Consider the following 19,783-nt stretch of genomic DNA (forward strand, 5'->3'; position numbering starts at 1 on the left):
TTGTTAAAAAAAAACTAGTTCATGCTTGAAAGTAATCTGGTTGCTAGTTCTGACAAGCATTAAAGTAGTTGATGAGATGTAGTAGTTGGTGAGATTTGTAGTAGTTGATGTAGTAGTTGGTGCGATTTGTAGCAGTTGGTGAGATGTAGTAGCTGGTGAGATGTAGCAGTTAGTAAGATGTAGTAGTTGGTGAGATGTAGCCAATGTTTCTTCCAGACTTTTTTCTCCGGGAACACTTGAAATTTTCGGAGGGGGGGGGGGGGGGGTGGGGGCGGTAGACTTTCTTCGGGGGGGGGGGGGGCGGACACTGTTAAAAGTATATATTTTGTATATAAATTATATAAATTTCATTTCGTTCGGGGGCGGGGGGGGGGGGGGGGGGGGGCGTAGGTAGAATTTTTTCGGGGTAGGGGGGGGGGCCCTCCCCGAAGAGATGCCTGGAAGAAAATCTGGATGTAGCAGTTAGTAAGATGTAGTAGTTTGTGAGATGTAGCAGTTCGTGAGATGTAGTAGTTGTTGAGATGTAGCACTTGCTAAGAAGTAGCACGGTGTTAATTTAATGCTAGTAACGATATAAAAGCATTATTAAATAATATTTTAGACTAAACCAATGGATGAGAGTGACGTCATCAAAAACTGTGTTCCCCGTGATGCCCACTTCTCGCTGACGTCACTTCCGGAAAATTGATGTTTACTCTTTAGGAAGAAGCCAGCGCCACAGTCAAGTATACGTGGTGGCTATAATTAGCGTGCCTATAATTTCTCTTAGATTTATATCCCCAGACTTTTACTATTGGGGTGAAGCAGCCGTAACTAGGTAAAAAAATAAATATATATATTGTAAAGTGGACACTTTATGCTGACCGAATGCTTTCGTTTACTTTATAAATCCTTACTGATTCCTATATAAGGATTCCAACTTATCACTCTAAAATACTCTAAAATGTAATGAATTAATGTAGATCTACATAGTTATGATAATATAGCAAAATCAAGGTATATTTTGTAAGTGTATAAAATAAAAATATTTTATAGTTTTTTTTTGAGTGAGGAAATATAAGTCAAATACAGATTTTCTTCCCTCAATTTTACTTTATGGGCTAGTTATTATTACCATTAGAGGGTTAGAAGAATGCATCAGGGGCTAGTCTGGGTTAAAAGAAGGTTGACTTAGAGGATGAGTACTAGAAAAAAATAGATGCTAGTTGGCCTGAAGTAGATCTCATTCTTTGGGAGGGGAAAGGGGGGGGGGGGGTTAATGGCTTTGAGAGTTTTAGTCAGGCTAGGTCAGGACTAGGGTAGGGCTATGAGCAGACACGCAACTATACCCGCCCCCCCCCCCCTGGATTAAGCGTTAGTACCTGTCGTACGTTGTTGCGTCTGTTCATTAAGGTTTAGACGTTCGGTTTTTTTTTTTTCTCTTTGGTGGTCTCACAGCTACGTAGACTCGGCTCGTTCAAAGGGAGTAAACTCAGGTTTAAAAATTTCGGTAGATCAAAACAAGGGTTGTCGATCTTGAATCGAATTATATCGATTCCATATCTAAGAAAAAAAATACCTACAACGAGCCGGCCCGCGGCATAACATACGCCGCTATTTAGTTGTTTCTAATTTTCAATAATTCATAATTTGTGAATTCGACAGTACCAACGCTGACACTGAAAATATATTTCTTTAAAACACTATAAGTAGCTCGTTAAGGACCATAACCCCCCCCCCTTCCTTCCCCCCCCCCCCCCCCCCCTACGTTTAAAATCGTTGGCTCTGCTTGTAAACATTTAGAGTGAACACAGCTCACTAAAACCATGTAGGGGTGGGGAGGTAGGGAGAGCGTTTGCAGCTTGTTTTCTAACGGCTCGAAGAGGAGAATTATATATATAGATATGTAAGAAATAGAATATTTAACTAGTTCTTAGAGTAGCTTCAACCCTAACTCCAAACATAAGACATTGCTGCGGTGTTTGGTGAAAAAAAACACGGTACATTGCAGAATGCTAGACTAAATCAAAATTAAAGGTTAAAATAAAAATAAAAAAAATTCTTGCTAAATCTGACCACCTCTTCCCCACCCCCACCAGCTAGGTTGTGACGAGCCACAGGACACACAGACAGACAGCGGTGACACAGCACTACCGAGCAGCGTCACAGCATCACAGGAAACATGCCCAAGAAAAATCCGGTTGAAGAAAAGGAGCCGATCTTAACCGAGGAGAAGAAGATCGCTTTCACGGCCATAGAACAACAGTTGGACGAGCTTAATAATATTGGTACACTTTCTGTTTCGTACACTTTCTATTTGGTACACTTTCTGTTTGGTACACTTTCTAGTTGGTACACTTTCTAGTTGGTACACTTTCTAGTTGGTACACTTTGGTACACTTTCTAGTTGGTACACTTTCTATTTGGTACACTTTCTAGTTGGTACACTTTCTAGTTGGTACACTTTCTATTTGGTACACTTTCTATTTGGTACACTTTCTATTTGGTACACTTTGGTACACTTTCTATTTGGTACACTTTCTATTTGGTACACTTTCTAGTTGGTACACTTTCTAGTTGGTACACTTTCTAGTTGGTACACTTTCTAGTTGGTACACTTTCTAGTTGGTACACTTTGGTACACTTTCTAGTTGGTACACTTTCTAGTTGGTACACTTTCTAGTTGGTACACTTTCTAGTTGGTACACTTTCTAGTTGGTACACTTTCTAGTTGGTACACTTTCTAGTTGGTACACTTTCTAGTTGGTACTGGTACACTTTCTAGTTGGTACATTTTCTAGTTGGTACACTCTCTATTTGGTACTTTTTTCTAGTTGGTACACATTCTGTTTGGTACACTTTCTATTTGGTACACTCGGTGGTTGATACGCTTTCTATTTGGTACACTTTGGTACACTTTCTAGTTGGTACACTTTCAATTTGGTACACTTTCTATTTGGTACACTATTGTCACTTTCTATTTGGTACACCTTCTAGTTGGTACACTTTGTAGTTGGTAAACTTTCTAGTTGGTACACTTTCTATTTGGTGCACTTTCTCTTTGGCACTCTTTTTAATTTATCGTCATCGTCTTTTGGGCCGGGACCCCAACTCGAGACTTTCGGGCTAGCAGATACTTTTCATTTGATATTCTTTTTATTTGATATTATTTTTATTTGGTATTTGAAAAATGTGGTCCTGGAGTCTTCCATCCTATGTTTTAGGCAAGGGGTAGACAGTAGAATAGTAAAACATTGGGCTGTATGAATGTAACGATAATGTAACGATAATGTAACGATAATGTAACGATAATGTAACGATGGCTTTTGTTGATTGCAGGAAAAGACATCTGGCGACAGCGGGAAAAGCCAGGAAAAGAATTCAAGTGTCACGATCGTATCGTCCGGTTCCTAAAGAGGAAAGGGTTCAAGGTCATTGAGAAATACAAAGGGTTCAAGTCGGCCTTCAGGTGAGGTGGTCACGAGTGCAGGATCTTGCATGATTGTGTTTGTAGCTGAGATGGATGGTCAGGTATGCAGGATCTTGTATGATTGTGTTTATAGCTGCAGTGGATGGTCAGGTGTTGTGTGATTGTGTTTATAGCTGCAGGGGATGGTCACGTGATTTTTCTATTTTAATCCTTGATGAATACTGAAGTTTGTGAAATCTGATTGTCTTATGTTGAACATGCTAGTTTTATATGTAATGCATTTACGTTTGATAGAAGATGGGATACATGGTATTCTGATGTTAAAAATGATAGTTTGATGTGGTACACGTTTGGTACATGACAATGTGCTATGAATTATAAAATTTTGTTTGACACATGATACACACCCTACACACTGCTGTGATGTAATACATTCCAGTTTGACGCGAAAGTTTCCAACCTTCTCCTGTTTCTATCCCAGAGCCGAGTTTGGGGAGGGTGAAGTAGGTGGAGTAGAGCACCCCAACATTGGCTTCCTGTGCCAGTACGATGCTGACGAGGCCACGGGTCACTCTCGAGGTCACAACCTGGTCACAGTGGTAGCACTGACCGCCGCTCTTGGACTCCAGACTGTCATCAAGTTCGCCACGGAACCGATAGGGATGGTACTGTCATTTTGTAGGGATGGTACTGTCATTTTGTAGGGATAGTACTTTGTAGGGATGGTACTGTCATTTTGTAGGGATGGTACTGTCATTTTTTATGGGATGGTACTGTCATTTTGTAGGGATGGTACTGTCATTTTGTAGGGATGGTACTGTCATTTTGTAGGGATGGTACTGTCATTTTGTAGGGATGGTACTCTCATTTTGTAGGGATGGTACTGTCATTTTGTAAGGATGGTACTGTCATTTTGTAGGGATGGTACTGTCATTTTGTAGGGATGGTACTTTGTAGGGATGGTACTGTCATTTTGTAGGGATGGTACTGTCATTTTGTAGGGATGGTACTTTGTAGGGATGGTACTGTCATTTTTTATGGGATGGTACTGTCATTTTGTAGGGATGGTACTTTCATTTTGTAGGGATGGTACTGTCATTTTGTAGGGATGGTACTGTCATTTTTTATGGGATGGTACTGTCATTTTGTAGGGATGGTACTGTCATTTTGTAGGGATGGTACTGTCATTTTGTAGGGATGGTACTGTCATTTTGTAGGGATGGTACTGTCATTTTGTAGGGATGGTACTGTCATTTTGTAGGGATGGTACTGTCATTTTGTAGGGATGGTACTTTGTAGGGATGGTACTGTCATTTTGTAGGGATGGTACTGTCATTTTGTAGGGATGGTACTGTCATTTTGTAGGGATGGTACTGTCATTTTGTAGGGATGGTACTGTCATTTTGTAGGGATGGTACTGTCATTTTGTAGGGATGGTACTGTCATTTTATAGGGATGGTACTGTCATTTTGTAGGGATGGTACTGTCATTTTGTAGGGATGGTACTGTCATTTTGTAGGGATGGTACTGCCATTTTGTAGGGATGGTACTTTGTAGGGATGGTACTGTCATTTTGTAGGGATGGTACTGTCATTTTGTAGGGATGGTACTGTCATTTTGTAGGGATGGTACTGTCATTTTGTAGCGATGGTACTGTCATTTTGTAGGGATGGTACTTTGTAGGGATGGTACTGTCATTTTGTAGGGATGGTACTGTCGATTTGTAGGGATGGTACTGCCATTTTGTAGGGATGGTACTGCCATTTTGTAGGGATGGTACTGCCATTTTGTAGGGATGGTACTGTCATTTTGTAGGGATGGTACTGTCATTTTGTAGGGATGGTACTGTCATTTTGTAGGGATGGTACTGTCATTTTGTAGGGATGGTACTGTCATTTTGTAGGGATGGTACTGTCATTTTGTAGGGATGGTACTGTCATTTTGTAGGGATGGTACTGTCATTTTGTAGGGATGGTACTTTGTAGGGATGGTACTGTCATTTTGTAGGGATGGTACTGTCATTTTGTAGGGATGGTACTGTCATTTTGTAGGGATGGTACTGTCATTTTGTAGGGATGGTACTGTCATTTTGTAGGGATGGTACTGTCATTTTGTAAGGATGGTACTGTCATTTTGTAGGGATGGTACTGTCATTTTGTAGGGATGGTACTGTCATTTTGTAGGGATGGTACTGTCATTTTATAGGGATGGTACTGTCATTTTGTAGGGATGGTACTGTCATTTTGTAGGGATGGTACTGTCATTTTGTAGGGATGGTATTGTCATTTTGTAGGGATGGTACTTTGTAGGGATGGTACTGTCATTTTGTAGGGATGGTACTGTCATTTTGTAGGGATGGTACTGTCATTTTGTAGGGATGGTACTGTCATTTTGTAGGGATGGTACTGTCATTTTGTAGGGATGGTACTTTCATTTTGTAGGGATGGTACTGTCATTTTGTAGGGATGGTACTGTCATTTTTTATGGGATGGTACTGTCATTTTGTAGGGATGGTACTGTCATTTTGTAGGGATGGTACTGTCATTTTGTAGGGATGGTACTGTCATTTTGTAGGGATGGTACTCTCATTTTGTAGGGATGGTACTGTCATTTTGTAAGGATGGTACTGTCATTTTGTAGGGATGGTACTGTCATTTTGTAGGGATGGTACTTTGTAGGGATGGTACTGTCATTTTGTAGGGATAGTACTGTCATTTTGTAGGGATGGTACTTTGTAGGGATGGTACTGTCATTTTTTATGGGATGGTACTGTCATTTTGTAGGGATGGTACTTTCATTTTGTAGGGATGGTACTGTCATTTTGTAGGGATGGTACTGTCATTTTTTATGGGATGGTACTGTCATTTTGTAGGGATGGTACTGTCATTTTGTAGGGATGGTACTGTCATTTTGTAGGGATGGTACTGTCATTTTGTAGGGATGGTACTGTCATTTTGTAGGGATGGTACTGTCATTTTGTAGGGATGGTACTGTCATTTTGTAGGGATGGTACTTTGTAGGGATGGTACTGTCATTTTGTAGGGATGGTACTGTCATTTTGTAGGGATGGTACTGTCATTTTGTAGGGATGGTACTGTCATTTTGTAGGGATGGTACTGTCATTTTATAGGGATGGTACTGTCATTTTATAGGGATGGTACTGTCATTTTGTAGGGATGGTACTGTCATTTTGTAGGGATGGTACTGTCATTTTGTAGGGATGGTACTGCCATTTTGTAGGGATGGTACTTTGTAGGGATGGTACTGTCATTTTGTAGGGATGGTACTGTCGATTTGTAGGGATGGTACTGCCATTTTGTAGGGATGGTACTGCCATTTTGTAGGGATGGTACTGCCATTTTGTAGGGATGGTACTGTCATTTTGTAGGGATGGTACTGTCATTTTGTAGGGATGGTACTGTCATTTTGTAGGGATGGTACTGTCATTTTGTAGGGATGGTACTGTCATTTTGTAGGGATGGTACTGTCATTTTATAGGGATGGTACTGTCATTTTGTAGGGATGGTACTGTCATTTTGTAGGGATGGTACTGTCATTTTGTAGGGATGGTACTGCCATTTTGTAGGGATGGTACTTTGTAGGGATGGTACTGTCATTTTGTAGGGATGGTACTGTCATTTTGTAGGGATGGTACTGTCATTTTGTAGGGATGGTACTGTCATTTTGTAGCGATGGTACTGTCATTTTGTAGGGATGGTACTTTGTAGGGATGGTACTGTCATTTTGTAGGGATGGTACTGTCGATTTGTAGGGATGGTACTGCCATTTTGTAGGGATGGTACTGCCATTTTGTAGGGATGGTACTGCCATTTTGTAGGGATGGTACTGTCATTTTGTAGGGATGGTACTGTCATTTTGTAGGGATGGTACTGTCATTTTGTAGGGATGGTACTGTCATTTTGTAGGGATGGTACTGTCATTTTGTAGGGATGGTACTGTCATTTTGTAGGGATGGTACTGTCATTTTGTAGGGATGGTACTGTCATTTTGTAGGGATGGTACTTTGTAGGGATGGTACTGTCATTTTGTAGGGATGGTACTGTCATTTTGTAGGGATGGTACTGTCATTTTGTAGGGATGGTACTGTCATTTTGTAGGGATGGTACTGTCATTTTGTAGGGATGGTACTGTCATTTTGTAAGGATGGTACTGTCATTTTGTAGGGATGGTACTGTCATTTTGTAGGGATGGTACTGTCATTTTGTAGGGATGGTACTGTCATTTTATAGGGATGGTACTGTCATTTTGTAGGGATGGTACTGTCATTTTGTAGGGATGGTACTGTCATTTTGTAGGGATGGTATTGTCATTTTGTAGGGATGGTACTTTGTAGGGATGGTACTGTCATTTTGTAGGGATGGTACTGTCATTTTGTAGGGATGGTACTGTCATTTTGTAGGGATGGTACTGTCATTTTGTAGGGATGGTACTCTCATTTTGTAGGGATGGTACTGTCATTTTGTAGGGATGGTACTTTCATTTTGTAGGGATGGTACTGTCATTTTGTAGGGATGGTACTGTCATTTTTTATGGGATGGTACTGTCATTTTGTAGGGATGGTACTGTCATTTTGTAGGGATGGTACTGTCATTTTGTAGGGATGGTACTGTCATTTTGTAGGGATGGTACTCTCATTTTGTAGGGATGGTACTGTCATTTTGTAAGGATGGTACTGTCATTTTGTAGGGATGGTACTGTCATTTTGTAGGGATGGTACTTTGTAGGGATGGTACTGTCATTTTGTAGGGATGGTACTGTCATTTTGTAGGGATGGTACTTTGTAGGGATGGTACTGTCATTTTTTATGGGATGGTACTGTCATTTTGTAGGGATGGTACTTTCATTTTGTAGGGATGGTACTGTCATTTTGTAGGGATGGTACTGTCATTTTTTATGGGATGGTACTGTCATTTTGTAGGGATGGTACTGTCATTTTGTAGGGATGGTACTGTCATTTTGTAGGGATGGTACTGTCATTTTGTAGGGATGGTACTGTCATTTTGTAGGGATGGTACTGTCATTTTGTAGGGATGGTACTTTGTAGGGATGGTACTGTCATTTTGTAGGGATGGTACTGTCATTTTGTAGGGATGGTACTGTCATTTTGTAGGGATGGTACTGTCATTTTGTAGGGATGGTACTGTCATTTTATAGGGATGGTACTGTCATTTTATAGGGATGGTACTGTCATTTTGTAGGGATGGTACTGTCATTTTGTAGGGATGGTACTGTCATTTTGTAGGGATGGTACTGTCATTTTGTAGGGATGGTACTGCCATTTTGTAGGGATGGTACTTTGTAGGGATGGTACTGTCATTTTGTAGGGATGGTACTGTCATTTTGTAGGGATGGTACTGTCATTTTGTAGGGATGGTACTGTCATTTTGTAGCGATGGTACTGTCATTTTGTAGGGATGGTACTTTGTAGGGATGGTACTGTCATTTTGTAGGGATGGTACTGTCGATTTGTAGGGATGGTACTGCCATTTTGTAGGGATGGTACTGCCATTTTGTAGGGATGGTACTGCCATTTTGTAGGGATGGTACTGTCATTTTGTAGGGATGGTACTGTCATTTTGTAGGGATGGTACTGTCATTTTGTAGGGATGGTACTGTCATTTTGTAGGGATGGTACTGTCATTTTGTAGGGATGGTACTGTCATTTTGTAGGGATGGTACTGTCATTTTGTAGGGATGGTACTGTCATTTTGTAGGGATGGTACTTTGTAGGGATGGTACTGTCATTTTGTAGGGATGGTACTGTCATTTTGTAGGGATGGTACTGTCATTTTGTAGGGATGGTACTGTCATTTTGTAGGGATGGTACTGTCATTTTGTAGGGATGGTACTGTCATTTTGTAAGGATGGTACTGTCATTTTGTAGGGATGGTACTGTCATTTTGTAGGGATGGTACTGTCATTTTGTAGGGATGGTACTGTCATTTTATAGGGATGGTACTGTCATTTTGTAGGGATGGTACTGTCATTTTGTAGGGATGGTACTGTCATTTTGTAGGGATGGTATTGTCATTTTGTAGGGATGGTACTTTGTAGGGATGGTACTGTCATTTTGTAGAGATGGTACTGTCATTTTGTAGGGATGGTACTGTCATTTTGTAGGGATGGTACTGTCATTTTGTAGGGATGGTACTGTCATTTTGTAGGGATGGTACTGTCATTTTGTAGGGATGGTACTGTCATTTTGTAGGGATGGTACTTTGTAGGGATGGTACTGTCATTTTGTAGGGATGGTACTGTCATTTTGTAGGGATGGTACTGTCATTTTGTAGGGATGGTACTGTCATTTTGTAGGGATGGTACTGTCATTTTGTAGGGATGGTACTGTCATTTTATAGGGATGGTACTGTCATTTTGTAGGGATGGTACTGTCATTTTGTAGGGATGGTACTGTCATTTTGTAGGGATGGTACTGCCATTTTGTAGGGATGGTACTTTGTAGGGATGGTACTGTCATTTTGTAGGGATGGTACTGTCATTTTGTAGGGATGGTACTGTCATTTTGTAGGGATGGTACTGTCATTTTGTAGCGATGGTACTGTCATTTTGTAGGGATGGTACTTTGTAGGGATGGTACTGTCATTTTGTAGGGATGGTACTGTCGATTTGTAGGGATGGTACTGCCATTTTGTAGGGATGGTACTGCCATTTTGTAGGGATGGTACTGCCATTTTGTAGGGATGGTACTGTCATTTTGTAGGGATGGTACTGTCATTTTGTAGGGATGGTACTGTCATTTTGTAGGGATGGTACTGTCATTTTGTAGGGATGGTACTGTCATTTTGTAGGGATGGTACTGTCATTTTGTAGGGATGGTACTGTCATTTTGTAGGGATGGTACTGTCATTTTGTAGGGATGGTACTTTGTAGGGATGGTACTGTCATTTTGTAGGGATGGTACTGTCATTTTGTAGGGATGGTACTGTCATTTTGTAGGGATGGTACTGTCATTTTGTAGGGATGGTACTGTCATTTTGTAGGGATGGTACTTTCATTTTGTAGGGATGGTACTGTCATTTTGTAGGGATGGTACTGTCATTTTGTAGGGATGGTACTGTCATTTTGTAGGGATGGTACTGTCATTTTGTAGGGATGGTACTGTCATTTTGTAGGGATGGTACTGTCATTTTGTAGGGATGGTACTGTCATTTTGTAGGGATGGTACTTTCATTTTGTAGGGATGGTACTGTCATTTTGTAGGGATGGTACTGTCATTTTGTAGGGATGGTACTGTCATTTTGTAGCGATGGTACTGTCATTTTGTAGGGATGGTACTTTGTAGGGATTGTGCTGTCATTTTGTAGGGATGGTACTCTCGTTTTGTAGGGATGGTACTGCCATTTTGTAGGGATGGTACTGCCATTTTGTAGGGATGGTACTGTCATTTTGTAGGGATGGTACTTTGTAGGGATGGTACTGTCATTTTGTAGGGATGGTACTGTCATTTTGTAGGGATGGTACTGTCATTTTGTAGGGATGGTACTGTCATTTTGTAGGGATGGTACTGTCATTTTGTAGGGATGGTACTGTCATTTTGTAGGGACGGTACTGTCATTTTGTAGGGATGGTACTGTCGTTTTGTAGGGATGGTAGTGTCATTTTGTAGGGACGGTAGTGTAATTTTGTAGGGATGGTAGTGTTATTTTGTAGGGATGGTACTGTCATTTTGTAGGGATGGTACTGTTATTTATAGGGATGGTACTGTCATTTTGTAGGGATGGTACTGTCATTTTATTAGAGATAGTACTGTCATTTTGTAGGGATGGTACTGTCATTTTGTAGGGATGGTACTGTCATTACTCTTTACAAAGATCGAACTGAAATAGCACACCCCTGTCGATAGCCAAAAAAATCATAATCAGACTAAACAACCTGTCCCTATCCTCTCCACACGAAAGTGATAATCAACACCCATTGAAAATAAACACTGCATTTTTTAATAGACCAGTAGCTCACCCCTACCCTCACATTACCCCCCCCCCCCCCCTTTGGGCAAACGGCATTCGGGCAAGTGTGTTTGGGGAAAACGTCCGGCTTTCCCCACTACCTACCCCTCCACAAAAGTTGTGTAAACATTTTTTAGCATAATCCATGTGAAGCTAAATGCAAAAGCTTAAGCATTCTGACAAGAGGTTAAAACATCACACTTTAATAAGCAATTTTATTAAACAAGTTGAAGTATGTTTCAAAACCTTATTTTTATGTTATTTAATTTTAAGTATCATTTTGTAACCTTGGTAAGCTTATCACATGTGCTAAAAAACCACCTATCCCCTCACCCCCCCATCACACCCCCCCCCCCCTTAGGTGACAGTGATTGGCTGTCCGGGCCACCCAGACAACACTGGGAAGATCGCCATGTTTGATGAGGGCTGTTTTAAAGGGATAGACTTCCTGCTGTCTGCCTACCCCAGTCATTACACCAACGTCAAGCCTCACTTTATCGGTGCTCAGATGTAAGTAGCCCGACTACCCCAGTCATTACACAGATGTTAGTAGCCCTCCTACCCCAGTCATTACACAGATGTAAGTAGCCCGCCTACCCCAGTCATTACACAGATGTTAGTAGCCCTCCTACCCCAGTCATTACACAGATGTAAGTAGCCCGCCTACCCCAGTCATTACACATATGTAAGTAATCCTCCTACCCCAGTCATTACACAGATGTAAGTAGCCCGCCTACTCCAGTCATTACACAGATGTAAGTAGCTCGCCTACCCCAGTCATTACACAGATGTAAGTAGCCCGTCTACCCATGTAACATCACACATGTAAGAGCTAGCAACTACCTACTCCCCCCCTACTGACACCCTGGTTTGTCTCCCACCCCAGGAAAAAAGTTGTATTCCGTGGGCGGAGTCGTGCAGAGGGTGACCGCCCATGGGAGGTGGCAAACCCCGTCAATGCGGCAGTGCTGGCTTATCAAAACGTGGCGGCCATACGACAACAGTTCAAGGACGACTGGATAGTCAAAGGTCAGTGTGGGGAGGGGGGGGGGTCATTGACCAGTAGCAGTAGAAGATATACTGCTTCATGGTCCTTTGGCTAGAAGTAGCAATATCTGACTTCCATATTACCAAGGTGTAACTGGTCAACTTGCATACTATCAGGTGTAATTGTTTCCTTAACGTATACCCAGGTGTAATTTGTCACCCTAATTACACCCTGGTTACTTTAAATAAACCCAGGTGTAAATGTTTACCTTACATACCCCCAGGTTTAATTGTTAACCTTACATACACCCAGGTGTAATCGCTTACCTTACATACCCCCATGTGTAATTGCCTACCTTACATACCCCAGGTGTAATTGCCTACCTTACATACCCCCAGGTGTAATTGTTTACCTTACATCAACAAAGGTGTAATTGCCTGCCTTACATACCCCCAGGTGTAATTGTTTACCTTACATCAACAAAGGTGTAATTGCCTGCCTTACATACCCCCAGGTGTAATTGCCTACCTTACATACCCCCATGTGTAATTGCCTACCTTACATACCCCCAGGTGTAATTGCCTACCTTACATACCCCCAGGTGTAATTGTTTACCTTACATCAACAAAGGTGTAATTGCCTACCTTACATACCCCCAGGTGTAATTGCCTACCTTACATACCCCCAGGTGTAATTGCCTACCTTGCATACCCCCAGGTGTAATTGCTTACCTTACATCAACAAAGGTGTAGTTGCCTACCTTACATACCCCCAGGTGTAATTGCCTACCTTACATACCCCCAGGTGTAATTGCCTACCTTGCATACCCCCAGGTGTAATTGCTTACCTTACATACCCCCAGGTGTAATTGTTTACCTTACATCAACAAAGGTGTAATTGCCTACCTTACATACCCCCATTTGTAATTACTAACCTTACATACCCCCAGGTGTAATTGTTTACCTTACATCAACAAAGGTGTAATTGCCTACCTTACATACCCCCAGGTGTAATTGCTTACCTTACATACCCCTAGGTGTAATTACTTACCTTACATACCCCAGGTGTAATCGCTTACCTTACATACCCCCAGGTGTGATCTCTGACGGTGGTACCAGAGCCGATGTAATGCCAGAGTACGCCTGTATGGAGTTCATGACGAAGGCGCCCAAACCTATAGAGATGAAGATAGTGGGGGAGATGATACAGCGATGTTTTGAGGCGGCTGCCATTGCCAGCGGCTGTCGGGTGGGTACTCACAGTGACGTCATCAGTCCAGACCCTCACGTAGTCACACAGCAACCTGTTGTAGCTGAGGCAGTGATGAGGGCAGGGTTAGAGAAGACACACGTGTCCAGGCCTAGATAGGTGTCGTTAGTTCACATTTTGAACTCTTAGGTTTGAGTTCAAATGAACTTCCACTGAATTAAAAAACTGGGGCTAAAATTTGAAATGCATTTTAGTTAGAAACGTTAAGTTTAAAACGGTTAGGCTAAAGGTTAAAATTGTCCCCAGTTTGAAACGGTTAGGCTATAGGTTAAAATTGTCCCCAATTCGAAACGGTTAGGTTAGGCTAAAGGTTAAAATTGTCCCCAGTTTGAAACGGTTAGGCTAAAGGTTAAAATTGTCCACAGTTTGAAACGGTTAGGCTATAGGTTAAAATTGTCTCCAATTCGAAACGGTTAGGTTAGGCTAAAGGTTAAAATTGTCCCCAGTTTGAAACGGTTAGGCTAAAGGTTAAAATTGTCCACAGTTTGAAACGGTTAGGCTATAGGTTAAAATTGTCCCCAATTCGAAACGGTTAGGTTAGGCTAAAGGTTAAAATTGTCCCCAGTTTGAAACGGTTAGGCTTAAGGTTAAAATTGTCCCCAATTCGAAACGGTTAGGCTAAAGGTTAAAATTGTCCCCAGTTTCAAACGGTTAGGCTAAAGGTTAAAATTGTCCCCAATTCGAAACGGTTAGGCTAAAGGTTAAAATTGTCCCCAGTTTGAGACCGAGGTGACAGTGAAAGAGTTCCTGTGTAACGTCACGTGCAACCGACTGGTGGAACTTTACAAACACAACGCCGCCCTCATGGGCTTCACGTTCCACAACAAGAGGAAAGCCATAGAGGTAGGCATGGGCTTTTCATGGCTTTCATGCCAAGTTTGTTTTGTACCATAAAAGTTTGGGAGACTAACTTGATTTCGCCTATTGTCTTGTTTGCAAACCCAGTTAGTTCTGTAAATAGAAAAGATTTTGTAGGCAGCCAGCACAATGCACTGGGTCAATATTTAAATAGTTCAATCAATGTGCTCAAGTGACTTCAGACTTTTGTGTCCGTCTTTCTCTCCCCCCCCCCCCCCCCCCAGAGTCCAGATGATATCGCCAACGTGAGCACGTCGATACCAACACTGAAGGTGTTCTACTACGCTGGTACATCCGTGGAGATTGGTACTGATGAGTTCAGCAGGTATGCAGGTGAGTTGTGCAGGTATGCAGGTGAGTTGTGCAGATATGCAGGTGAGTTGTGCAGGTATGCAGGTGAGTTGTGCAGATATGCAGGTGATTTGTGCAAGTATGCAGGTGAGTTGTGCAGGTATGCAGGTGAGTTGTGCAGGTATGCAGATGAGTTGTGCAGGTATGCAGGTGAGTTGTTCAGGTATTCAGGTGAGTTGTGCAGGTATGCAGGTGAGTTGTGCAGGTTTGTAGGTGAGTTGTGCAGGTGAGTTGTGCAGGTGAGTTGTGCAGGTGAGTTGTGCAGGTATGCAGGTGAGTTGTGCAGGTGAGTTGTGCAGGTGAGTTGTGCAGGTATGCAGGTGAGTTGTGCAGGTATGCAGGTGAGCTGTGCATGTATGCAGGTGAGTTGTGCAGGTATGCAGGTGAGTGTTGCAGGTATGCAGGTGAGTTGTGCAGGTATGCAGGTGAGTGTTGCAGGTATGCAGGTGAGTTGTGCAGGTATGCAGGTGAGTGTTGCAGGTATGCAGGTGAGTTGTGCAGGTATGCAGGTGAGTGTTGCATGTATGAAGGTGAGTTGTGCAGGTATGCAGGTGAGTTGTGCAGGTATGCAGGCGAGTTCTGCAGGTATGCAGGTGAGTTGTGCAGGTTTGTAGGTGAGTTGTGCAGGTATGCAGGTGAGTTGTGCAAATATGCAGGTGAGTTGTGCAGGTATGCAGGTGAGTTGTGCAGATATGCAGGTGAGTTGTGCAGGTATGCAGGTGAGTTGTGCAGGTATGCAGGTGAGTTGTTCAGGTATGCAGGTGAGTTGTGCAGGTATGCAGGTGAGTTGTGCAGGTTTGTAGGTGAGTTGTGCAGGTGAGTTGTGCAGGTATGCAGGTGAGTTGTGCAGGTATGCAGGTGAGCTGTGCATGTATGCAGGTGAGTTGTGCAGGTATGCAGGTGAGTGTTGCAGGTATGCAGGTGAGTTGTGCAGGTATGCAGGTGAGTGTTGCAGGTATGCAGGTGAGTTGTGCAGGTATGCAGGTGAGTGTTGCAGGTATGCAGGTGAGTTGTGCAGGTATGCAGGTGAGCTGTGCATGTATGCAGGTGAGTTGTGCAGGTATGCAGGTGAGTGTTGCAGGTATGCAGGTGAGTTGTGCAGGTATGCAGGCGAGTTGTGCAGGTATGCAGGTGAGTTGTGCAGGTTTGTAGGTGAGTTGTGCAGGTTTGTAGGTGAGTTGTGCAGGTATGCAGGTGAGTTGTGCAGGTTTGTAGATGAGTTGTGCAGGTATGCAGGTGAGTTGTGCAGGTATTCAGGTGAGTTGTGCAGGTTTGTAGGTGAGTTGTGCAGGTTTGTAGGTGAGTTGTGCAGGTTTGTAGGTGAGTTGTGCAGGTATGCAGGTGAGTTGTGCAGGTTTGTAGGTGAGTTGTGCAGGTATGCAGGTGAGTTGTACAGGTTTGTAGGTGAGTTGTGCAGGTATGCAGGTGAGTTGTGCAGGTTTGTAGGTGAGTTGTGCAGGTATGCAGGTGAGTCGTGCAGGTGAGTTATGCAGGTGTGCATTTGAGTTATGCAGGTATGCAGGTGAGTTGTGCAGGTGAGTTATGCTGGCGTGCAGGTGAGTTGTGCAGGTATGCAGGTAAGATGTGCAGGTTTGTAGGTGAGTTGTGCAGGTATGCAGGTGTGTTGTGCAGGTGAGTTGTGTAGGTATGCAGGTGAGTCGTGCAGGTGAGTTATGCAGGTGTGCAGGTGAGTTGTGCAGGTATGCAGATGAGTTGTGCAGGGGAGTTGTGCAGGTATGCAGCTGAGTTGTGCAGGTATGCAGGTGAGTTGTGCAGGTGAGTTATGCAGGTGTGCAGGTGAGTTGTGCAGGTATGCAGATGAGTTGTGCAGGTGAGTTGTGCAGGTATACAGCTGAGTTGTGCAGGTATGCAGGTGAGTTGTGCAGGTGAGTTATGCAGGTGTGCAGGTGAGTTGTGCAGGTGTGCAGGTGAGTTGTGCAGGTATGCAGGTGAGTTGTGCAGGTATGCAGGTGAGTTCAACAGATATGCAAAATCGCGAGATTAATAGAATCGTTACTTCACTGAATATAATATTTTTGTCGACATTGAATATACAACAGTCATTCGTTCTTATATGCATGATTTATATATTGATTATACAGACCAATGTCGCAAAACATCATTTTATACATTATTCAGATAATGTAGGCCTTGTCCTTTTCACTTAAATTTTGAAAGTTTTCAGACGATTTTTCTCAGTTGTTTTTATCTAGTTACATGTCTGTAACTGTATCTAGTTTTGTGGTCTCACAATAATATGTCTAAAACAGTTTTGTATGCGTACATTATCTCACGAGTACACCCCCCCATGCTGTGCCCACAGGGTCCAAAGAATGTGAGTTTATGAGCATCGTCCAGGGCAAGGCTCTGGCCATGATGGCCATTGATCTGATGATCTCCGAGGAGAACATGAAGGAGGTCTTTGAGGAGCACCAGGCGGAGCTGGTCAAGTTGTACGAGTCAGCCGGCATCATGACGGTAGAGGCCAGCCAGCAGTGACCTCAGCTAGAACTACACATTCAGCAATGACCTCAGCTAGAACTACACATTCAGCAATAAGCCAGCCATGACCTCAGCTAGAACTACCCATTCAGCAATAAGCCAGCAGTGACCTCAGCTAGAACTACACATTCAATAAGCCAGCCAGCAGTGACCTCAGCTAGAACTACACATTCAGCAATAAGCCAGCCATGACCTCAGCTAGAACTACCCATTCAGCAATGACCTCAGCTAGAACTACACATTCAACAATAAGCCAGCTATGACCTCAGCTAGAACTACACATTCAACAATAAGCCAGCCATGACCTCAGCTAGAACTACACATTCAGCTATAAGCCAGCCATGACCTCAGCTAGAACTACACATTCAATAAGCCAGCCAGCAGTGACCTCAGCTAGAACTACACATTCAGCAATAAGCCAGCCATGACCTCAGATAGAAGCTACCCATTCAGCAATAAGCCAGCCATGACCTCAGATAGAAGCTACCCATTCAGCAATAAGCCAGCCATGACCTCAGATAGAAGCTACCCATTCAGCAATAAGCCAGCCATGACCTCAGATAGAAGCTACCCATTCAACTATAAGAAAACGTTATTGTCAGTCCATTCCCCCTAGAACAGCAAAAACCTGCATTATTAGCCACCCTCCCCCTTCAACTACAAACAATTATCATAACTGTTATACACCCCCACCCATTTATCCCACCCTATCTGATACCAGCCATGCCACCTCCCCTCCCCATCCCACCCCTGTTGCTAGCCTAGTCTGATCATGTCTACAACGTGTCTACTAGCTACCATTCTCCAGCAATGTACCAATGTTTGACAATAGATGGAAAAAGTAAATAAACGAAAAAAAATCAAATATGCATAAAAATAGAACTAAGTAGTAAAACTATTAGCTAATAAATATTCCAAGTGTATAAGTCTAAGGAGTTTTTATTGAATCATTGTCGTCACTGTGTTGTCTATGTGTATGTGAGTAATTTATTATTAGTAACTTGAATTCGTAGCAGCCTGATGCATAGGAAGTGATGATCAGTGAAGTTGGAAAATTTATTTGTTTAAAGGGAAGTAATAATGAGAGTATATTTTTTAAATGAATAATCTCGATTATTCTTCTTGGATACAAAAACCTTTAATCAAACAAACTGAGTTTTAATATTTTGAGTTTGAGAAAAATTAGTAGAGCATACGATTAATATCAGAATTAAGATTTTAAAAAAAATCAAAATATAAGACCCTAAAAATTAGCCGAAGTGTATTTTCTTGTGTATGTAATATTTACGGCGATTATAATTATGTTGTTAATTATAAGTCAGGTATCCATGGGAAATTGAGTTGACCAACGCCCTTGACCTTAACATAGGAAAGATTGTTTCATCAGCACTATGCCAAGATAGCTTAACTGACCATGTAGGCAAGAATTAAGAACCGAACTGGAGCTATACTGTAAGTGGTCTTGTGTTCTACCACTCAACCACGACCGTTCCAATCTTCACTCTGCGATCTTTATATATTTACATATAAAATATTGAGCCTTGATAAACCCAAAAGTTAATATATTGGATTCGCGAGACACATCTTTAGCCTGTATGTATTTGGTGAGCATGGTTGCTATAATCATAGTCAATAACTGGCTCAGAGAGTAAAGCGGAGAAATACAACTGGGGTCCTAATGATCTCTTCTAATTTGCTCTCTACATCAGGGTCTAGAACCATCTTTAGCTGACCCCTACACGGGTCAACGCCTGCTGACGTGGCATCATTTACCAGACGACAGCCAGAATCTCCTGAAGTGAACTTCCGTGACCTTTAATAGATTGATCGTAAATTAGTTTCAAACGCCCAAGTAAACGTGTAATTTATGGCAGCGATCGTCTGCTAGCTCAGAGTGGCCTGACCCCACCGTTATCTCCCCTCAATGGAGGTGTTGAGGACTGAGGTATTCTAATAACGCCGGTGGAGGGTTAACCCCCGTCCGTCTTGGTGGGAACTAGGGGGTTAATTAAATATCACACAGTTTACAGCGTGGTGCTGTTCGCGGGGAACGGTAGGGGCTGGGGTCGGTACTGGTGGAGAGGGATGGGAACCTAGGCCCGGACTGGTTGTGATAATTAGTTTAATTAAGTACACATGCCTTGTGAATTTTTATAATTAAACACTTTAAAATCGTCAGTAAAACTGATTAAAAAAGACACACACACATACACATACACATACACACGCACACAAACACACACACACACACACACACACACACACACACACACACACACACACATATATATATATATATATGTATGTATATATATATATATATATATATATATATATATATATATATATATATATATATATATATATATATATATTTATATTCAAAAGCAAAAATCTAACTAGAAACTAGAAATGATCCAT

General features: G+C 42.2%; 1 protein-coding gene across 4 annotated transcripts; it reads left to right on the plus strand.

Annotated features, from left to right (window-relative positions):
• Positions 1-692: 692 nt before the first annotated feature.
• LOC131941886 (peptidase M20 domain-containing protein 2) lies at positions 693-18,288 on the plus strand. 4 transcript variants are annotated; one of them, XM_059301455.1, is made up of 11 exons: positions 693-817; positions 2,079-2,267; positions 3,319-3,448; positions 3,891-4,074; positions 11,756-11,904; positions 12,281-12,423; positions 13,476-13,630; positions 14,369-14,494; positions 14,734-14,842; positions 17,184-17,360; positions 17,391-18,288. In XM_059301455.1, the coding sequence occupies exons 2-10, from the start codon at positions 2,162-2,164 to the stop codon at positions 17,357-17,359; spliced, it is 1,278 nt and encodes a 425-aa protein (XP_059157438.1). In that variant the 5' UTR covers positions 693-817; positions 2,079-2,161; the 3' UTR covers position 17,360; positions 17,391-18,288. The 4 variants fall into 4 exon arrangements, with proteins under 4 accessions (XP_059157438.1, XP_059157439.1, XP_059157440.1 ...); XM_059301456.1 differs by having other exon boundaries at positions 17,668-18,288; XM_059301457.1 differs by having other exon boundaries at positions 2,083-2,267.
• The last annotated feature ends 1,495 nt before the right edge of the window (positions 18,289-19,783 follow it).

This window comes from Physella acuta, unplaced genomic scaffold, assembly GCF_028476545.2.
Source record: "Physella acuta isolate Inbredline_101_S28 unplaced genomic scaffold, ASM2847654v3 ptg000376l, whole genome shotgun sequence".
Taxonomy (NCBI): Eukaryota; Metazoa; Mollusca; class Gastropoda; family Physidae; genus Physella; species Physella acuta.